The sequence below is a fragment of the Trachymyrmex septentrionalis genome, unplaced genomic scaffold (assembly GCF_001594115.1).
Source record: "Trachymyrmex septentrionalis isolate Tsep2-gDNA-1 unplaced genomic scaffold, Tsep1.0 scaffold11, whole genome shotgun sequence".
In the NCBI taxonomy this organism is placed as follows: domain Eukaryota; kingdom Metazoa; phylum Arthropoda; class Insecta; order Hymenoptera; family Formicidae; genus Trachymyrmex; species Trachymyrmex septentrionalis.
The window spans coordinates 3721123-3741644 of record NW_017304228.1 but is presented as its reverse complement, the minus strand read 5'-3'; the positions used below and the strand labels follow the sequence as shown (position 1 = coordinate 3741644).

The window sequence follows — 20522 nt, the reverse complement described above, 5'->3', positions numbered from 1 at the left end:
GCGGATTCGAATTCAATATGAACAAATTTACAAAAATCACCTATTATAAGATTTATAAATTAACATAGTAAAATAAAAAAATAAATAAATATTGTATACGGTAAGTATTTTTACCGCACCGAACTCAGAGTCACAAACGGGAACATGGCAGTTACTAATTCATATTTTTTATATTTTTTATTTGAGTTTGACTAATAAAGGGGAAGCTATAATTGTCCCTCATATATTTCTATAAAATTTAGTGAGCATGCCGAGTTTTGTTCTGATATAATATTACTTCATTTTGAGCGCAGACAAATTATTTTCAAGATATTAAATCTTTTTTAATTTATATTTTTATATTTCTCAAGAATTAGTTTTCTATATATCACAAATTTTCGTAAGCAAGAAAACGAAAGTAATAATCAAATCAATATTTTTTTATTTATTATACTACTTACATTATTGCCTTACGTTTTCTACTGTGACAATAAAGAGATTCTCTTACAGTTTATGGCTTACAATTTTTTATACGCCATGCCGTTACGGAACAGACTTTAAAATTTATTTATTGCTAATCGTAAAAGAAGAATGTGTCATGACTTTAGATGATGCATAGATTGTGATTAATACATGCAATTAAAGAATAATTAAACTACAGCTAATTATCTGCAGAGATGATTAACAGTTAAGTATTTAAGATATTACAAATAAATCAATAAGACATTGAACAAAATTTCCTGCATACTCATCATGTGATTCAAAACGTCCAATTATCGAAAAGAATGTAATTATTCGAAGAACATGCTTTATGCATTCACGACACGTTCAACATATCTGACTCGATGTCTAAGATTACCAAAAATTTATCAAATATTATTCAATATCGCGTATATAAGCGTGCATACCGAAACGTGACAATAAACATAATAAAAAGAATTATATAAGTCTTAACCAGATAAATAATACGATATATCGGTCATAAAGTTCATGATGAAAGAAACCGAACTCTTATGTATAAGTATTACTTGACATATAGTAACTTAAATAAAAATAGTGCAATAAATATGAAATAATAAGTGCAGGAACAAAAACTCATATTTTCACCGCAGTTTATAACTGCATATTTACTAATTTTAGATTGTAATCAATTCCATTCTTTATGTCAATGATGTAATTAGAGTATTATCTTTTTAAATACAAACAACCTGCTATATTTTTTAACATAATATTAATAAGTAGAAATTTTTAGTTGCTAACAGTTTTATTAAATATCTAATAATCATTCGTATACATATATGTATAATAAGTTATAAAGTTTAATTATTAATTAATTTAATAATATGTATGCTTTATACACATGCAAATATGTATCTTACATGTATATATACATATATGTAAATGCAAATTTATAAAAATTCTTTCTTTTTATATTACTTTTTAATATTATCGATCTCTTGCTGCATTTTTGCAATAAAGATAAATTAAATTTAATAAATATTCGGACTGCGAAATGCTTCGGACAAAAAATAGTATACATATGCGAAAAATAATAATATAAAACATATTTCGATTGCAATATCAAACAACTTAGTCATCGACATTAAACGTCTGTATATTCTGATCTTGAGTTAGTGCTGACCCACGCTGATGCAACCAAAGTTCAATGGAAACTTAAACTTCTTCAAGGCATTTCTACGGCATTTCATTTATTCGATATGACACGATCTAGCACGTCGTAAATTTTTTAACAAACCGTTAATTACGATCGGTTTCGCAAAGCCCCTCTATTCCCGGAGAGACTGAAGAACTTTATTATGTGCGCGAGTTTATTGACGATAGGTACATTCCATTCTTATATAATGTGACATCGCGTTTTCTCGGATACGCATGATTTTGCAATGATTAGTTTATTAGTTAGAAAACCGTGTAATATTCTTTCAGCAAACGCGTTCTGTTAAACTTTATTGTTTCGCCGATCAATCCAAATTTAGAATGCAAATTAAGCAGACGAATTTTTACTCATAAATATTTATCCGTGTTCGCAATCGATTGCCTACTTCAAGATCATCTAACGATTACACATTACTTTCACGGTACTATATATCATATCCGTATAATTAATAGAACTGTAACACAATATGGACATAACTCACAATCAGATATTACGCAAGAGATAAGAACTCGCGCTCTTCGATTCACGTGAATTTTACATAATATTTTACCGCGTGAATCAATTAAATATTCCATATGACGTATTCTTTAACGTGACGCAGATTTCTCTAGAATGTGCCGCTTACGAAAAATTTCCATTCGTGGGATGCATCCTCGAGAAACTTGTCACATTTGCTTTGCGCGCTCAAGAAGTCGTGAAAAGTTAGAAAGACAACATTCAATGCTAAAGAAACGTAAGCTAATGTTCTTTCCACCGTCACCTTAAAAGAGAAATTTGATTATTATTAATGAATAATATTTGCGCAAAATCGATAATATAACTTTCAGTGTTTCGACATTAATTTAATCATTTTATTGATTTTAAATACTATTATTTGTTTATATAATGAAATTGTTATTCAGTGAAATTCAATTATTATTAACTCAGTAAAATTCAATTATTATTAGCAAACAATATTTGCACAAGGCTAATAACGAGATTTTCAATTTCAAACTTTAATCACATTTTCATCGGTAATTATTCTTTTATTGATTTCAAAATTATTTGTTTTTCGAAAATATAGCGTCATTTTTATATAATATAATTTTTTAAATAAATTTCCAAAATTAATTGTTTTAATAAAAATAATGATGAAAAGAGACAATGAGTGCATTCTTGTCGACAATGCATCATTTCGACATTCTTTTTTCGTAAAAAGATGTCGAAATGATAAACTTAATAGCAAGAATGCACCCATTGTTCTTATTATTAACACTATCAAAACAGATCACATGAAAATGTGCTCCATATTTCACCGAATAAATAATACAGTGAGCCAAACTCAGTGAGTAAAACTACATATTTAACTACATATAGATATTTAAAGATCATAAGACGCGTCTCATTGTAAAACAATTTTATATAAATTTCATATAAAGTTTAAAATGTACTTCTAAGAATCGTCTCAACATTTAGTACTAAATAATATGTAAAAAGCAATCTTGTGAACACTTATACTATATATTATAAATACAAGTTAATTAGAACAATAACTGCTCAGTAAAGCATAATTAATTGTAAGTATATTTTTATTTATACTGATTTACGCAAACCAGTATATGTAGATGTGTAAAATGCAAAACTCACACTCTCGCGTTCATTATCGTAATCATGAAACTTGTCACAATTAAAAAAACTTAACAAGCGACAAAAAAATATGATCCGATAAGTACTCACATTATATTTAAAAATCAAATTTATATCCGTTAATTAATTTTCTCTAAAGATATGTGTATGATCATTATTCTTATACAATTATGTCATTTTATGCAAAATTTTTTTTTTTTTTTTTTCAAAACATGCAGAAGCAACAATGAGTTTGTAGTAAATATCAAAAGCCATTGATATCATCAAAAAAACTTAACAAGCGACAAAAAAATATGATCCGATAAGTACTCACATTATATTTAAAAATCAAATTTATATCCGTTAATTAATTTTCTCTAAAGATATGTGTATGATCATTATTCTTATACAATTATGTCATTTTATGCAAAATTTTTTTTTTTTTTTTTTCAAAACATGCAGAAGCAACAATGAGTTTGTAGTAAATATCAAAAGCCATTGATATCATCAAAAAAACTTAACAAGCGACAAAAAAATATGATCCGATAAGTACTCACATTATATTTAAAAATCAAATTTATATCCGTTAATTAATTTTCTCTAAAGATATGTGTATGATCATTATTCTTATACAATTATGTCATTTTATGCAAAATTTTTTTTTTTTTTTTTTCAAAACATGCAGAAGCAACAATGAGTTTGTAGTAAATATCAAAAGCCATTGATATCATCAAAAAAACTTAACGAGCGACAAAAAAATATGATCCGATAAGTACTCACATTATATTTAAAAATCAAATTTATATCCGTTAATTAATTTTCTCTAAAGATATGTGTATGATCATTATTCTTATATTTACAATTATGTCATTTTATGCAAAATGTTTTTTTTTTTTTCAAAACATGCAGAAGCAACAATGAGTTTGTAGTAAATATCAAAAGCCATTAATATCATCAAGAAGTTATTTTTTTCATTAAAAGCTTGATCTATTAATTTATTCGTACAGAATTATCATAACAGATATTTCCTATATATAGTACCCAGAAAGCATATGGACGTCCAATGATTTTGATCATCCGGATGTTCACTAGACATCCATTTGTCACAACTTTGGACTACACTGAATACGAACTATCTTATGTACATATATCCTATGGACGTTTAGTTAATAATGTCCAAAATCGGATCCACATGATCGATACGTTCATTTCATAAACGCGCAAATGTAAAATGGACATAAAAGGGATGTTTATAAAATGTGCGATCTGTGAATGATCTAAACAAATTAAATATATTAGGTGTAGTAAAAAGTCATCGCGTATTTTTTAGCTCAAAGTTGTATATACAATATCTTCGTCAATAATGAATGAAATTCAAATTTAAAAAAAGGGTTTTAAAGCTTGAAATCTCTACTTTTAAAAGCTTATCACATTTTTTAAGTTTATATGAGTTTGATAATTTTTACATACCAAAAACTACGAGCTGAAAAAGACGAAAAATTTTCTTCTCACTTTGTGGATTTGTAACGTGTTCAAAACGAATTTGAGAAAATTTTCGATTACCTATCGTGAAAGCTTGATACTTTCCCTACAAAATCGTTTTTTTTTAATATTCCTACGACTTTTGATTACTGAGTTATCGCGGATTAAATAAAAAAATTATTTTGACTTTAATTGCTCATAACTCCATTAAAAATTGTCGTATCGTATAATTTAAAAAAGAGATTTTTAAAGCTGAAACTTTATTCTATTAAGATATATTTATATTGTTGGTAAGAAAGTAATTGCGGTTTTTACTGATAGATGTCTTTTAAAAAAATGCGATGACTTTTTATTAAACCTAATATTATAGATAATGAATGAACTCCAATTTATTTGAAATCAGTGGCAACGTAATACATATAATATTTAACTTTTTCTTTTCGCGTTTACTACACCTAATATTATATCTTTATAAAAACGTAAAATTAATTATTAAATAAATTAACAAAATAAATGCATTTTAAATGAAATCAGAAATTATTTATATAAGATTTTGTTACACTAATTGACGAAATCATAAATCATGTGCTACTGTTAAATCATTTCCAAACAAACGTTCCTACAAACATGATTCTGCAACGATTTGTTTCTCAAATAAGAGATAAATAATTAAATTATAACTTTTTTACAAAAATTTTGATGCAAAATGATTTTGTATTACAGTGTTATTTACATTTTATATATTATGTAAATCCACCTGTTATTCCGGTACGATAATTACTTTAAAGTTATTGCACATCCATGAAAAAATGAAATCTCAACATTTAATTAAATTCGCTGTTCAATGCGCAAGAGGTGCAGTGAACTGTGTTTTATGAAGAATCCGCTTAAGCAATACATTCTTCGTGGACAGGCAAATTGTAAAGCCGTCAGTTAAAAGTAATAGATATGCCGTAAACACACTCTTATCTGTTTAAAAGGTCGCACGAGAGAAAGCGTTTCGTATATGCAGCTTTTCTATTGCATGCAGTAGCCATTGTCTGTTGACATTGATTACTATACCGAATTATATTGTCTCTTCAAAATTTAATGGCATAATCAGGATAAATACATACAAATATTCTTAATTATTGTCTCATATATCTATTAAAATTTATATTTATAAAATTGATTTTCATCAAGAAACAAATAATTAATTGACGGTTAAAATTTTTACCTTAAAAACAAGTTTTTTAAGAATCTATACTAAAAAAATTTACTAAAGTATTTCTTTGAATAGTACTAATTGTAAGCAAACAATTTACTTACAATAAATAAATATTTATTTAATAAAAAAATGATAGTTTAATCAAATTAATTTGTAACAAATAAATAAATATTTTTATACATTTAATAAATATTTATTTAGAACTGTTTAAACAAATATTTATTAAAATTTAGTTTTTTTTGTATATTTTCTGAAAGAATTAATCTTTTGTGCTATTAGATTTATTTTGTAATAAGTTTTCAAAAAAATATTTTTTTAATTAAATTTTTAATAATAATATGATTTTTAACTATGCTTTATAATAATAATGGAATTTAATTGCTACATTACCAATGAAATACATACTATTGAAACATTAACAAAACACAAACTTAGCATTATTTTTTTATGAAGTTATTTTTAAATATTGTATATATGAATCTGAAGATGATTCAAAAATTGAGCCATAATGTTCAAATTTATGTAATTTAAATAAATTTTGTTTATTAATTTATATTACACTCTGAGATCCGTCTGACTCTCATCAGTCCTTTTATCTAATTATTGACTTTTATTTTTATTCTATTTTTATTTTAAATTCTTACTTATTTTTCATTAAAAAAGTTTTGCATGCAACTTCAAGCACAATTTAAAAGCACATTGTAAAATATGGAACAACAGTTCTAGGATTTTGCAAACTGTTAGATGGAAACTGGTTAAACCTCCTACATGTAATTATTTATGTTAGCCGCATTATCAATATAAAGCCAATGACCCTGGCAATCGCTTGGATGAAGAACGTCTGTAGATTACGATTACATTGATTCTTTCCACTATTGAAGACTATTGATATGTCACACTTAATTCGATAAAGAGCAACATATTATAATGACACGCAATAAATATCAATAGGGAACATGTCATTGATCCGGCAATATAACGGATACGATTTATCATGTAATTTACAATCTAATAATTTGCTAAACACATCTAAGTTCATGTTCATATATTATCTTTCAAAGATAATTATAATCTTCTTAATAACTTAAATCTAAAATATAGGATTTTATATTGCTAATGTAAATATGTACGTATTTTTTATTCTATAAAATAATTTGCTTTTTGCGTAATATCGTTTTATTATGCATTTAAAAATTGTTGCTAATCAAACAAAAGTTATACTTCCTACTTTGTTAATGGAATGATGAGAAAAGAAGAGAAAAATGATAAGTGGAGTCAACAACTTGATCTTATATCAGTGCACGCAAGTAATAAATACACAAAGTGTAATTATATAATCTCAATGTCAGCTTATTGTACTGGAGTAATGGAGTTAGTTATTTTAATGGAACAGTATATTTGCTTCACGTTAGAATAATAGTTTATATTATACATTTTTTTTGTCCAATTATACATTTTTCATTGTTTTTCTATTATTGCAGAGTATTACGAACGTCATGAAAGATGCCTCATATTTATCCAGGTGGGGTCTTAACATGCTGATCCGTCAAACGGACACTAACCCCCTTGTTCAAATGACCGCACATGAATTCATGTTTGGTTACCAATCGACTCTCGTCACTCTTGGCAATCATTTAATGCCCTCCTGGATTAAGTTCGATAAGTTGGGATTAATCGATAGGGTAAGAAATAAGCAACAATTTCTGAAGTATATGAGATAGGTATACAATTGACCATATATAAGTAATATTTATAATAATATATTTTTTTGAAGTTAACATAGTTTTTCCTTGACATAATTAAAAAAAATGTTTAATTATTTGCATTTTTTACAAATATATAAAACTCGACTAGACTTAAGACATCATGTTTATCAAATACTTTTTTTCAAATTTGTGTATTTTGTTAACGCAAACGTTTTCTTTTCTAATTTTTTTAAATAATGTTCTAATAATGAAATTCAATCTGGAATATAAGCCTTATGATAATAAAAATTTTGCATTTATTACACTTTGCAGATGTATGACTTCGATGGCGATTTTGAGACGGTGTACACGGGAGAAACAGATGTACGATTGATAGGCTTGATCGATAAATATAATGGGGACGTGAACTTACCGCAATGGACTGGTAAATGCGCGAATGTGCAAGGCGCGAGCGATGGTGTTAAGTTTCCGAGCTACATAGAGCCTAACGACACACTCCTCTTCTTTCGCAAGAGCCTCTGCCGAAGTGCACGCTTGGTAATTTTGATCATTGCAATCACATCACGCAGCAAAATAGTTAAACAGTTCGACTAAGAATTTTCTGCCAAGTCATGCGATTCGCGTGTAATGTTATTTCTTCTATTATTGACTTTCTTCCCTTATATAGAATGCTCGTAAATTATTCTTATGCAATTGACGGATCTATCCCTCAAGCACAACTCGACAATCTTTCCTCAAGGATGACCTGTTTTTTTATTGTCTTTCTTTATTTCTGCATTTTAATTTATAATGTTAAGAACTGTTTTTTTAAATTAAAAATTCATTAAAATATTAAACTTTTTTTTTCCGTTTATGTAGAAGCTATTTAAATATTTATCTCAATATCTTTATCAGTATCAGAAAAAACCTTTATTATCAAAAACTGGGTTTATTTATAGTGTAATATAAATTTTGCATTAGCAATTTTTAAATGTGAGTAATTAATAATATAATATAAAAAATTTGTATTATTATAATAAAATATTTAAAATATGATAGTACCTCATTTACAAAAATTTTAAAATTTCTTTTTATAAGAACATCCCTTTACAATAATATCTCTTCCAAAGGTACGAATTGGAGAAAAAACGCAGCAAGGTTTAGACACATACAAATACACATTTATGGAGAATGAATTGGATAACGGAGCAGTAAATCCAGAAAATAAATGCTTCTGTCGCAAAGGATTCTGTCTAAAGCCCGGCTTAATTGATGTAACCGATTGTTATTATGGTAAGATAGCAGTACGTTAATTAATTTCAATAAATTATTCTTTAATATAATAGATGTAATTTTCTCCATTCGCCCGTTTCCTCATCGCGTTTTGCCCCGATGATTTTTCGAAGTACTTTATTTTCGAAAGCCCTAAATCTTTTCTCGTCTTGTAACGTAAGTGACCACGCTTCGCTGCCATAAAGGACTACCGGTAAAATAATCGTTCTGTAAATTCTAATTTGGAGAAAATTACACAACGCAGAATTACATCAATTATATAATAGTCCGGATATTATTAATGTCATAAAATCGCGTCGATTAAGCAGGTCACGCGGCGCGTATGGATGAGAATCGAATTGCGTATAAAGTACTAATTGGTAAACCGGATGGGAAAAGACCATTGGGTAGACCAAGACGTAGATGGGAAGATAATATTAGAATGGACCTTAACGAAATGGGGTACGAGGGTCACAAATGGAGGGATCTTGCTCAGGGACGGGAACAGTGGCGGGATTTGGTATTTGCGGCAATGAGCTTTCGAGTTCCTAACGCCTAATAATAATAATAATAATATAATAGATGTTCCAAATTGAAGTCGGATTAAACTTCTCTCCGATGAATAAATTATTATACTTAATGCACATTTGATGCATATTTAATTGATCAATACATATCATTAACATCCTTACCTCTTATATAATTTATTAAATGCCTCAGTCATTTCACTGCCGAGTGTCTTTTATAAGTGATAGACTTGAGAGAGAATGGAATTTCGATATGCATCAATTCTCATGTCGCATTATTATTTACTACAGTTGCGGTACTTGTCTTTATTGAAGTGTTATGAGATTCCGATTGCTTTGGTCATGTTGCAATAAAAATCAGCAAATTCCAATTTAGGACGCGAGTGAAGGAAAAAAAATAGAGATAATTTATATGTTTAGAATTATTTATCTCGACAAGCAAATTCAGAAAGTTCGTCTTTAATGCATTTATTCCGATAAAATGTGACAAACGATCGAGTCGCGTTCATGATAATAAAATTATGTCACGTTGGTTACGTCATAAAGTAAGTAAACTGCTTCCACTGAGAGACACGAAACATTTTAGGAGAATCGAAAATATCTGTGTTTTACGTCTCATGTAATCCAACGATTTACAAGCAAATTTTCGTGTTCAAAATACAAGATCTGTCAATAAAAAGTGTGTTAATGTACTATAAAATTTTCCTTATTTTTATATAGGATTTCCAATTGCCTTGTCGTATCCACATTTTTACAAGAGTGACCCATCGCTTCTAGAAGCCATCGAAGGATTAGAACCCAATAAGGAATTGCATGAATCTTATTTCTACATTCAGCCGAAGTCCGGGACACCCATGAATTTGGCATGCCGATTTCAAATTAACATGGCACTACAGGATATCGGACGCATGGCTAGAGTGGAAAAGTTCTCCCATATGACAATTCCATTACTGTGGTTCGAAATTGTAAGTACAGAAAATATTGCAAAATTTAATTAATTTAATTTAATAATTAAACTAATTTAATTGATTTAATTGATTTTTTTGACTTAATTAATTTAATTGCATACATGTTAATTGATTTAGTTTAACGTTCTACTCTTTAAAATTGTCTTCTAAAGGATCAAAAGAGTAAGTTTTAATTACTTCCGTATTAATTAATTATGGGTACAGTCCTAATGCTACAAATGTTTCGAAACATTTGATTGATCAATTAAATTAATTAAAGAATGCCTCAAAGCATTTATAGCGTTAATATGGATGGACTATGTATTTTGATTTTTGCAATATCAGCAATTTTTTTTATTTCGCGAAATTATATCGAACGTATAAAAAATAATAAAATATAATCTTTTCTTTTCAGGGAATGTACAAATTACCGTTAAGTATGAGCCTCCGTTTTTGGTTTTACCTGAATTTTATGCCAATTCTGACGGAAGTATCGATGTATTTGCTGTTCCTTTCCGGAGCGGTGTTGCTTGCTTGGTGCATCATGAGGATACTGTTTCACCAGACGAAGAAATCATCATCAGAATGGTTGGAAATGAAAAGAAAGCGACGAAAGATACAGACGGACAAGCAAATTGATCCGAAGGTGAAAGACATAGACGTGTACAGCACGCTTTTGACCTCTGGCGATCCGAATCTGACGATGGTGTAATTATAGGTATAATGATCGAGCTATAATGAGAAGGGACAATACATTATTTCTTCAATAGCTTTCTGGCCATTATCCTTATTAGTTGGTGTGCAAATAAAGTAAAGTATATTATTTTACTATATTTATATACTATATCATACTTTATATATTATTAGATGCCCGCATACATGTTAAGTGTCAGGGTATCCAAAGTCACATCATTTGATTTAATCTCTAGTTTCTGATAAAATCAATTCATACCAATACTTCCATTTCTATAGTTTTGATTATCTGATTGTTAATAATTAACGGAAGTATTTTTCGAAATCTGCATCTGATCATTTTCTGTACTTCATATTTTCAATAACCATCATTAACCATCATTAACCAGTTTATCAAAATTGTTTCTCTATAGCATAAACTTAACATAAAATACACAATTTTAGTAGTAATGTTATTTGTCTATCTATAGTTTAGTATTAAACAAAACTACTTTCTTGCTCACAACATAGTTCATGTAATGTTATGTAATAATTATACAAACGACATAAGTTATCTACATCGTTGTAATGAAATTTTGCTTGTTAAAGAAATTCTTAGAAAATTCAATTTTTTTTTTAAATTCTTTATATAATTTAAAAACGTCTTTAAAAAATGTAATTTTAAACTTTTTAATGAAAGAATAACACATTCAATTTATTTCAAGATATTTAACTTCGATTAGATATAAAGATCGGCAAAAAAAATGTTGTTACATATTACAGTTATAATAAGATATTGCATAAAATTAGAATAAAATAAAAAGGGGAAGAAAAGAAAGAGACATATAATGTTGCTATTACATCGGAGCTATTTCTTCATTGTAAGCGCTGATTCATATCATTTCAATCATGCAATCGGACAGAATCATTTCATTTTAATCGCATAATCGGCATAGCGACATAATTTTTTCTATTTTACTTTTATTCTTTACTTTTCTATATTAATTTTTCTAAATAAAATGAATAAGAATTTTCGATTAGTTTTAAAAAAGTATAATCTGCGTAAACATTTCTAAAGAAATTTCTGAAATTTTCTAATTAGAATTACAAAATTATAACATAAAGGTACTCCATATATTCATATATTCATTATACCAAGGGTGCTTCATTATTTCTAAGTAAACTTTAATTACTGTAAGTAAATAACATGACATGCTAATAATCATGTCTGTGATTGTTTTATTTTGCTTTCATATTTTGTAATAGTATTTTCTTAAATATGATATAATATAGAGAAGAATTCTATAATATAGATACCTATATAGAGACATAGCGAAAGATATTATATCGACATTAGAGGAATATATTGCTACATTAATCGCCAAGCTCAAATTTAAACAATTAACAGACATTAAATTGACAATCGCTCAATTATTATATAATGTATATTTAGAACTAGGGATAATTTAATAAATTTTTAACAACGTTAAAAAACAACAAACTAAAGAGAATTACATTAAAAAGAATCATAGCATTTAACAATGTTAACTCTTTAGGCAAAATCGATGATTACTTTTTAAATGCGTATGTATTGTAGAATATCCATATGCAAATTAATCTATTTAATGTTACCGCTTGGAATCAACTATTTTAATTCATTTACTTTTTCTATTTTTTGTACTCTTTTCTCTTGTTTTAGGGAAAAAAAGTATTTACTAGAAACTTGCCATTTATCAAATAATAGTCGATAGAATTCTAAAATAAAGATATTCCAAGTAGTAGTATTAATAAAGCAAACTACTCTGTATATCTAGAGATCTCAGATAGGGCCTACGTCACATCATGGGCTATATCATGGATTCCTCTCCACATGGGCAACAATCCGTGATTGTCAATAACGCAATCTCATTATAAAAACATGTGGAGAGGATCAAAACCGATTTAAATATCATTCAGTAGATTATTCAACTTTACATCTTTTTTAATATAAATTATCTTATACAGGATGGGGCATTTAAAGTGTTACAAGCTATTATCCCGAAAAGTATGCGTCAAAAATATGTTCAGATAAAAGTTGTATCATTTCAAGGAAGACAAATAATAATAAAACCATTTCTTTTTAAAATCGTTTTTCCAAAAGTCACAAGGTCGCCTCCACTTTTTTAAATAAAATATTTTTTTATATAATATAAGATTCTCTTAACTATTCTGCATACGAAAGAATTAAGATAGAAATATTGAAAAATTAATAGTTCACGAGATATATCATACTTTATTTATAGCACATTTTGACATAAAATATAAAATATCTTAAATATCTCATAAATTTTTTTTTTAAAACATGTTTTAATATGCACAAAATAATAAAATCTAAATAATGAGAAAAATAAGGGTAATAGAAAGAAAAAAACACATAGTGATTTTTTTTAAATGATATGTACAATAGTTACATAGATTATACACTTTAAATGCCCTATATTAATTCTAATAATTTGTGGATCGGATGATACGATAATTAATACGCCGAAGTTTTAATTTGTCACCTAAAATAGGAGTGAAAATAATTTTTATCTGTTTCCGTAATGTGACATAACGAGTATGTAGTTATATAATAATACCTAATGTATGTCGCATTGAATCTTTTTACCAATGTAAATATGTAAATAATTTGTGAATTATTAAATATGTAATGTGCATTGACAATGAGACGTTATATTTAAAATTTCGCATATATCTCTAATACTAAAAACAAATTTAAAAAATATAGATAAGATCGTATGTATCTTTATTGTTTATAAAAAGAAACAAATTTTTTATACATTTATTTTTTGTAAAAAACCAGAAAATTATGCACTATAAGGGAGCAAAAATCATTTTTAATGTAGATCATAGGAACGAAGAAACAAGTATTTTTTAATATATGTATAGATCATAAATGTAAGTATAACAATATATTCCTACGAGAAATTTTTTCTCTAAAAAATATCTTGCCTTATTTATTATAAACATTATAGAAATATAAATTTAATATAACTACAATTAAGAATGTGCTCACATATTTAATAAAATACTTAGAAATGAAAGTAAGTTTCGTAATATTTGCGGGTATGACAAATTTTTGAGAAAGCATCTTTTTTACATTTATGAAGTATAACATAAATTTAATGAAAAGAAGATCCATGTATGATAACTAAGCTATTAAAATAATATTACACACACACACGCGCGCGCGCACACGCGCACACGCGCACACACACACACACACACACACACACATGTATATATATATATATATTGATATTATACAAAATTTGTTTCTCTTCCGAAAATATCCTCTTTGCGTTTTATAAATAAATAATATTAAAATAAAAGTCTTAATCACGAATTTACACATGATCACATGTTTCAACAAAAACTCCTAAGAAATTTATTTTTGTTTAATTTTATATGAATAAATACAATTAACCATATATAATAAAAAAAAATATTTAATAAATACAATATGAAAATTTTGTAAATACATATAGAAAAATTTATTCATAATTAAATGTATCGATTATAAACAGCATATTACTCCTGTCACTTACTCAGCAGATCAGCAGATAGGAACACGTTAAACGTGAAATAAGCACATTTAAGACTGATTCATAAAATTTACAACAAAGTCGTGTATTCCTTCTTTATCTAAAATCAACGATATCATTTATAAATTGCAAATGTTCTAAAATTCAAAACATTCTATAAAATTATATTATAAACTTTTAAGCTTGTCGTACCAAATATTTTCTTATGTAGCATATTATAATGCATTTCTCTGCAAGTTTTCGTAAATGTCGCCCTATCTGGAAGCCGTTCTGACGGATAGTACTTCATTAGATATGACTTTAAAATTTCTGCCGTTTTAAATTGTGTAGCTTTATCTGCAGGTACTTTCGGTCTGTTACTACTATTTTTGTGAGGTTTTGAACGAGATAAATGTGTGGTTTCCTCTTTTCTTTTTAATTCCACATTAGTTTTTATTTCAAAATGCTTTTCTTGTGTCGTTCTCGATAAATTATCATTTGTAGTATTAATAACTGTATCTGTACTTTTTCTAATCATTTTCATGATTTTGTCGTTTAAAATCTTTTTATCGTTATTTTTATCCGATATATTATCACTAGTTTTATCGACATGATCGTCATGTACAATCCTTTTTTTCTTAGCAGATTTTATGTCATTCTCGTGACATTCAACGTATTCATAGCTCCTTTTATTTTTACTTTCGCTTTTAACTTCATTCTTAGTTTTAATAGAATTAACATTATCTACTTTCAATTCTGTTTTAGGAGGAACATCTTTCTTTTCTTCCATAGTCTTCCTTGATGATGACTGTGCTAAAATCTGCTCATAAACTGTTTTAGCTACTCTTTTTACAGTCTTATCTGTCTTGCTTCTACGAACTTTTGACTTAGAAGAACTTGTATTAGAATTAATCATATTGCCTTCGTGAATTTTTCGCGCACAAACAAAACCTGACATTTGCATCTGTAATTTATCATTTTTGGATGTACTTCTTTGTGCATTATTATGAGCAGATAATTCTAAAGAATGAGCCTTTCTATCTTTCTCTAAAGTAGATAATCTTTCTTCATTTATGATCTCTGATGCAGTTTTAAAAGTAGAAGGAAAAATCTCTTTATGACTACTCGACAAATAAGTATTTCCGGTAAATTCTATATTGACTGTATCTGTCATTTGTTCACTATTGGTTACGTCGATATTATTAGAATAGTTAAATTCGGAGTTACGAAATTCAATCTCATTATAGTCACTCACTGCTTCATACACAGTATTATTATCAGTACATTTTCGTACCGATGAAATCTGTATAAATATAAAACAAATAAAACAAAAAATATTCATATTTAAAATAATAAATATATTAATTTCATTTCTAATCTTAATTTCATTTTCTGTTCTACAAAAAATTTAGTATAAAACAATTCATATATTTATTCACGTCTTTTAATTTCTATTGGTATTATCTTTTACGTGCGTGCGTGCGCACGCGCGCGCGCGCACCTAAAAACTTAAAAAATAATTATAAAAAATATATAAAAATATTTATAGAAAATATTACATACCAATCTAGACATATCAAATTTGTATTTATTTGGTACTTTAGAATTAGAAAATATTTTATATTCTATACTATTAGCCCCATCAAGCATATTTTTCTCTTCAAACCGTTCTGCATTAATTTCTGTATACAAATTTTGATAATTTTCAAGTAATGCTGTTTTCAATTCATTGTAAAAATGTTCTCGTATCTTTAAACAAAGAGAAAAATAAAAATTATGTAAAAGTAACATTTCATATAAAAAAAGCATAATGTCTTACTTGAACCGTTAAACCCTTTATTTTTTTATCTGTACTACTAGCTGCACGAACATGCGCCACTTTCGCATCCTTAATGTTCTGTCGCCTCACCTATGGAAAATAAATAAAAAGACAGAAAATTGTATTTAAAAAATTTACTCTCAAACATATACACTTACTTCATCCTCTTTAGCCGTACCACGCCGAAGTGCAAACTGCTCCGTAATAAGTTCTTTTCTTTCTCGTTTTTCAGCTGCTATTATACTCTCCCTCGATTCTTGCGATTCATTAAACGTATCCCTACCGTTATATAATTATAAACATTTTAGAGCCACCATTTTATAATCGAAAATATGTTTGTTGCAGATGTAAATTATTTAAACAATTTTTTACATACATTTCATCATCACTGTAGCCTATTTGTATTACACTGCCTACATTACTTCGCGATTTGTTAGATCTAGTCTGACACATCTCAAATTGAGCAATCCTTGCTTGTACCTCATCCTTGTCTTTACAAACATCGCACCTATTTTTGCAAGATGGTGGAGAATCCCCAAAATACTTAGAAAATACTGCGTGTCGACACCTACAGATAATAGTACGCAAGTATCATTATTTACAATAAACTTAACTTAATGCCAAGCGATTCTTGAAGCAACCAAAATATCTCAAATCATATTTTATTTATAATATATTCATTTTTTTATTTTAAAATATTCGAAAAATATGTAACATTAAAAGCTTTTAAAAAATAGGCCTTTTTGCATTTTAGATATTATAATTAAATTCTTGAGAACATACACACATACAAATAAAGATCGTACTTTGCCTCTAGACAGTATGCAATACTTTTCTCAAAATTCTGCCACTTAATTTTGACAAGATCGGAATTCTTATGGGTAATTTCCTGTTTGATAAGGAATGAAATAGGCCCATATTCTTCATTACTAAAATAAATCCTGCAGAATGCTGGCTTCCCATCTCTGCCCGCCCTTCCTGATTCTTGATAATATGCTGCAATATTCTGAGGCACTGTCCAATGAACTACAAATCTAAACGTATCCATATAATAAATAAATTATTTTCCTTAGCGTGTAATATTATTTTTCGAAAATATCGAAACTACCTAACAGATCCCTTATCGACACCCATCCCGAAACTACATGTTGCCGCGATAACAGATACTTCACCCGCTGTCCACTTATTTTGTACTTCATTACGTTCCTGAGTTTTTAAGCCTATTCAAGTGTTACAATAAAATAACATTATTTTTTTACAAGTTTGTATTAGCATGCTATATAATCACATACTTCCATGATACGCAAGCGTAGAAATACCGGCAAGAGTTAATTTATGCGCAACAATTTCAGTCGCTTCTTTTTTTCTACAATAAATGATACCACAATTTCTTTTATGCTAAAAATACGAAGAGGATCTATATTAATCTGTATAATTCATAGAATATGACGGTAACAATACTAGAATTTAACTTACCATAGGAATAGAATTATCTAAGGGACCAAGTGCATCCAAAATAAAGTTTTTTAGGTGTATAAATGGTTTGTCTAACATTTCTTGAAACCATATGTCATAATATAAATTAGCACGAAATACCGGTTGAGAAAATATCACTGCATCTTTCATATGCAAGCTTTGAAGAATATCATCCTTTACCTGCAACAATATTCAATAATGTTATTCTAATGTAATAACTGTCAAATATAAATATTAATATTTTCTTAGATAGTTTGCCTGTTTTGAAGCAGTTGCTGTTAATGCAATCATAGGTATCTTGGAACACAATTTTTTAAAAGTTCCCAATTGCCTGTAAGTTGGTCTAAAATCATGACCCCATTCACTTAAACAATGAGCTTCGTCAATAACAAAATACGAAAGTGTTTTTTTCTTTTGCATTTGAATTATAGTTTCCTATAAATTAAATTCACAATGAGAAAGATTAAAGAATCCAAATCAAAATCTTGAAACATCGTCTTTCCAATTAGCTTTTGAAATAATTTAGGATTATTCCTTATCATATATACAAACATGATAAGATATAAAATAATATAGATATTTCTTTCGACTAATATAAAAGATCTAAAACCAGGAAAATACCTGAAAATGACGTTGTGCTCCCATTTCAGGAGTGACATACAATAATTTTATCTTTGGCGCATCTGACAGTAAATCTTTCATAATGGCATTTCTCTCTTTGCTGGAAGTAGTAGAGTTCAAAGAGCAGGCATTTATTTTCTTACTCACCAAAAAGTCTATTTGATTCTGAAAAAATTAAATCACTAGTCAAGTATTGTTTTCATTTAAATATATACATTCAAATATTTGTTTTCATTCATGTATATATTCAATCAATATTAAGTGTCAATATTAATAATATAAGTATTATACACTCTGGAGCTGACATAAAAATCTGTTACATAATTATTGAAACTGGATCTACATGGCTCATTTAATTTATATTAATTAAAAGGTATAAATTAATTTAAAGTAATCAAATGACATAAAAAAAAGAATGAGTATTAACAATGAATATATTTTAATAAGAATAATCCAAATTTCCAAAAGTAAAGAAAATTGAAGTGATATTTTTGACAAAAAGATTTATAATTGAATAGATTCAATAGATTCACTGTCAGCTCCAAAAAGTAAAAGAAGTATTAATAACACTGTTTAACATTTTTTACAAAATTTATGACTACGTATATAATAAATTCATCAGTCCTAGACAAATATAAATGAGTCTGTAAGACTCATTCAATTTAATTAAAAGGCACTAATTAATTTGTAGCAATAAAAATGACAAGAAAAATGGATAATAAGTACATTTTTAATAAAAGTAAGTCCAAATTTTACAGATGTAAGGAAAATTAAATTGACATTTTTGACAGAGATTTATAATTGAATAGATTCAATAGATCCACTGTCAGCTCAGAAAGTAAAAGAAATATTAATAACGCTTTGCTTTTTCTATTTCTAGATTTTAGTTTTTATATGAAAAACAAATATATAAAAAAAATATCAATTGATAATGTACAAAAAATACCTTCATTAGAGCCAAAAGCGGTGAAAAGACAATTGCAATTTTCTCCTCTTTCATTATCGCTGGTAATTGAAAACAGAGAGACTTCCCAGAGCCCGTAGGCATACATACAAATACATCTTGCTTTCCTAAAATCGTCAACGTTTTGTAAACTGGCTTTTACGAAATATTCCATCATAAAAAAAAAAAAGAAAAATGCATGGGAATGGAAGATATTACAGCTAAGAGAGATCATTTAAAAAGGATCAACATTTTATAGAAACCTTTGTAAATAGTCGTAGTGGCCTGCTTCTGAATGTCATTTTTGAAATCGTCATAACCGAATTTCGATTTCAAGACGTTCAGCAACATGCTTTCTTGACACTCACTTCGATCTTTTTTAACAACGGAAAAAAAAGGCAGACTTTACAATGTTGTACGTTGTTTCTGATTAATCTAATTGTATTCAACAAGCACAAATATGTTCGCCAACATCACGCGCCACATGGATACAGATCAACTGATCAGGTAAATCGAGTGCTACTGAAAGTCAGATTAGGTTAGCTTAAATGTTAGGTTTTAAATGAAATCCGTCTACTGGCGCCTCAATGTGCATGAAGCGTGCAAATAGAGAACTATATATCCATCGATATTTCTGTGGGTAAAGTCAACTTTTTATGCGCAGCACACTGCGACAGATAAAATATTATGTAACTCAAATTTTTTGTGAAGTAATTGGAAATCCATCATTTTACGGAACATTTTTAATCAATTAATAGCATTTTGCTACCACAGCGTATGAAAATTCTTATAATTACATTTATAATATTTTTAATTTAAAAGATTATTTTATAATTAAATAATTATTATATGTTCGATTACCAATTCTGATCTATAGTGAATCAATCACAGTCAGTCAGCCTATCAATTGTAATTAGATCATTCTAGTCGGTTGGCAGTCGAGTTTGTGCAGAATCGGTAGCCTGATACGAGCTTAAAGCTCTTTACCAAATCTCTACTGTTATCTTCACAAAATCTATATATACATATATAAAATATGTATATATATA

The 20522-nt window shown here is 27.7% G+C and overlaps 2 protein-coding genes across 4 annotated transcripts in view; one reads left to right on the top strand and one right to left on the bottom strand.

Moving 5' to 3' along the window:
* The window catches only part of LOC108750901 (scavenger receptor class B member 1-like), a 51079-nt gene extending 39647 nt beyond the window's left edge, over positions 1 to 11432 (top strand). For 2 of the 3 annotated variants that reach the window (XM_018490766.1, XM_018490756.1), the window contains 5 exons: positions 7430 to 7630; positions 7967 to 8191; positions 8764 to 8926; positions 10153 to 10397; positions 10795 to 11432. In XM_018490766.1, coding sequence (XP_018346268.1) covers positions 7430 to 7630; positions 7967 to 8191; positions 8764 to 8926; positions 10153 to 10397; positions 10795 to 11091 — 1131 coding nt within the window. In that variant the 3' untranslated portion in view covers positions 11092 to 11432. The remainder of the gene's footprint in view (positions 1 to 7429; positions 7631 to 7966; positions 8192 to 8763; positions 8927 to 10152; positions 10398 to 10794) is intronic. The other variant, XM_018490774.1, reaches the window with a different exon arrangement.
* LOC108750897 (ATP-dependent DNA helicase Q5-like) lies at positions 11061 to 19950 on the bottom strand. The gene is made up of 15 exons (XM_018490742.1): positions 19737 to 19950; positions 19477 to 19601; positions 18531 to 18695; positions 18168 to 18344; positions 17910 to 18089; positions 17726 to 17831; positions 17542 to 17653; positions 17240 to 17467; positions 16810 to 17001; positions 16592 to 16712; positions 16434 to 16523; positions 16178 to 16363; positions 14828 to 15917; positions 14639 to 14735; positions 11061 to 11111 (listed from the first exon to the last, which is right to left on the bottom strand). Exons 1-14 carry the CDS (start codon positions 19822 to 19824, stop codon positions 14686 to 14688), a joined length of 2910 nt encoding a protein of 969 aa, XP_018346244.1. The 5' UTR covers positions 19825 to 19950; the 3' UTR covers positions 11061 to 11111; positions 14639 to 14685.
* Positions 19951 to 20522: the final 572 nt, after the last annotated feature.

Excerpts from the sequence above, each read along its gene's own strand:
- LOC108750897 (XM_018490742.1), bottom strand. The coding sequence starts at position 19,824 with ATGTTGCTGAACGTCTTGAAATCGAAATTCGGTTATGACGATTTCAAA. Across the intron at positions 18,696-19,476 it reads CGCTTTTGGCTCTAATGAAG|AATCAAATAGACTTTTTGGT; the intron begins GTATTTTTTGTA and ends TAATTTTTTCAG. Across the intron at positions 16,364-16,433 it reads TAAAGGGTTTAACGGTTCAA|ATACGAGAACATTTTTACAA; the intron begins GTAAGACATTAT and ends CTTTGTTTAAAG.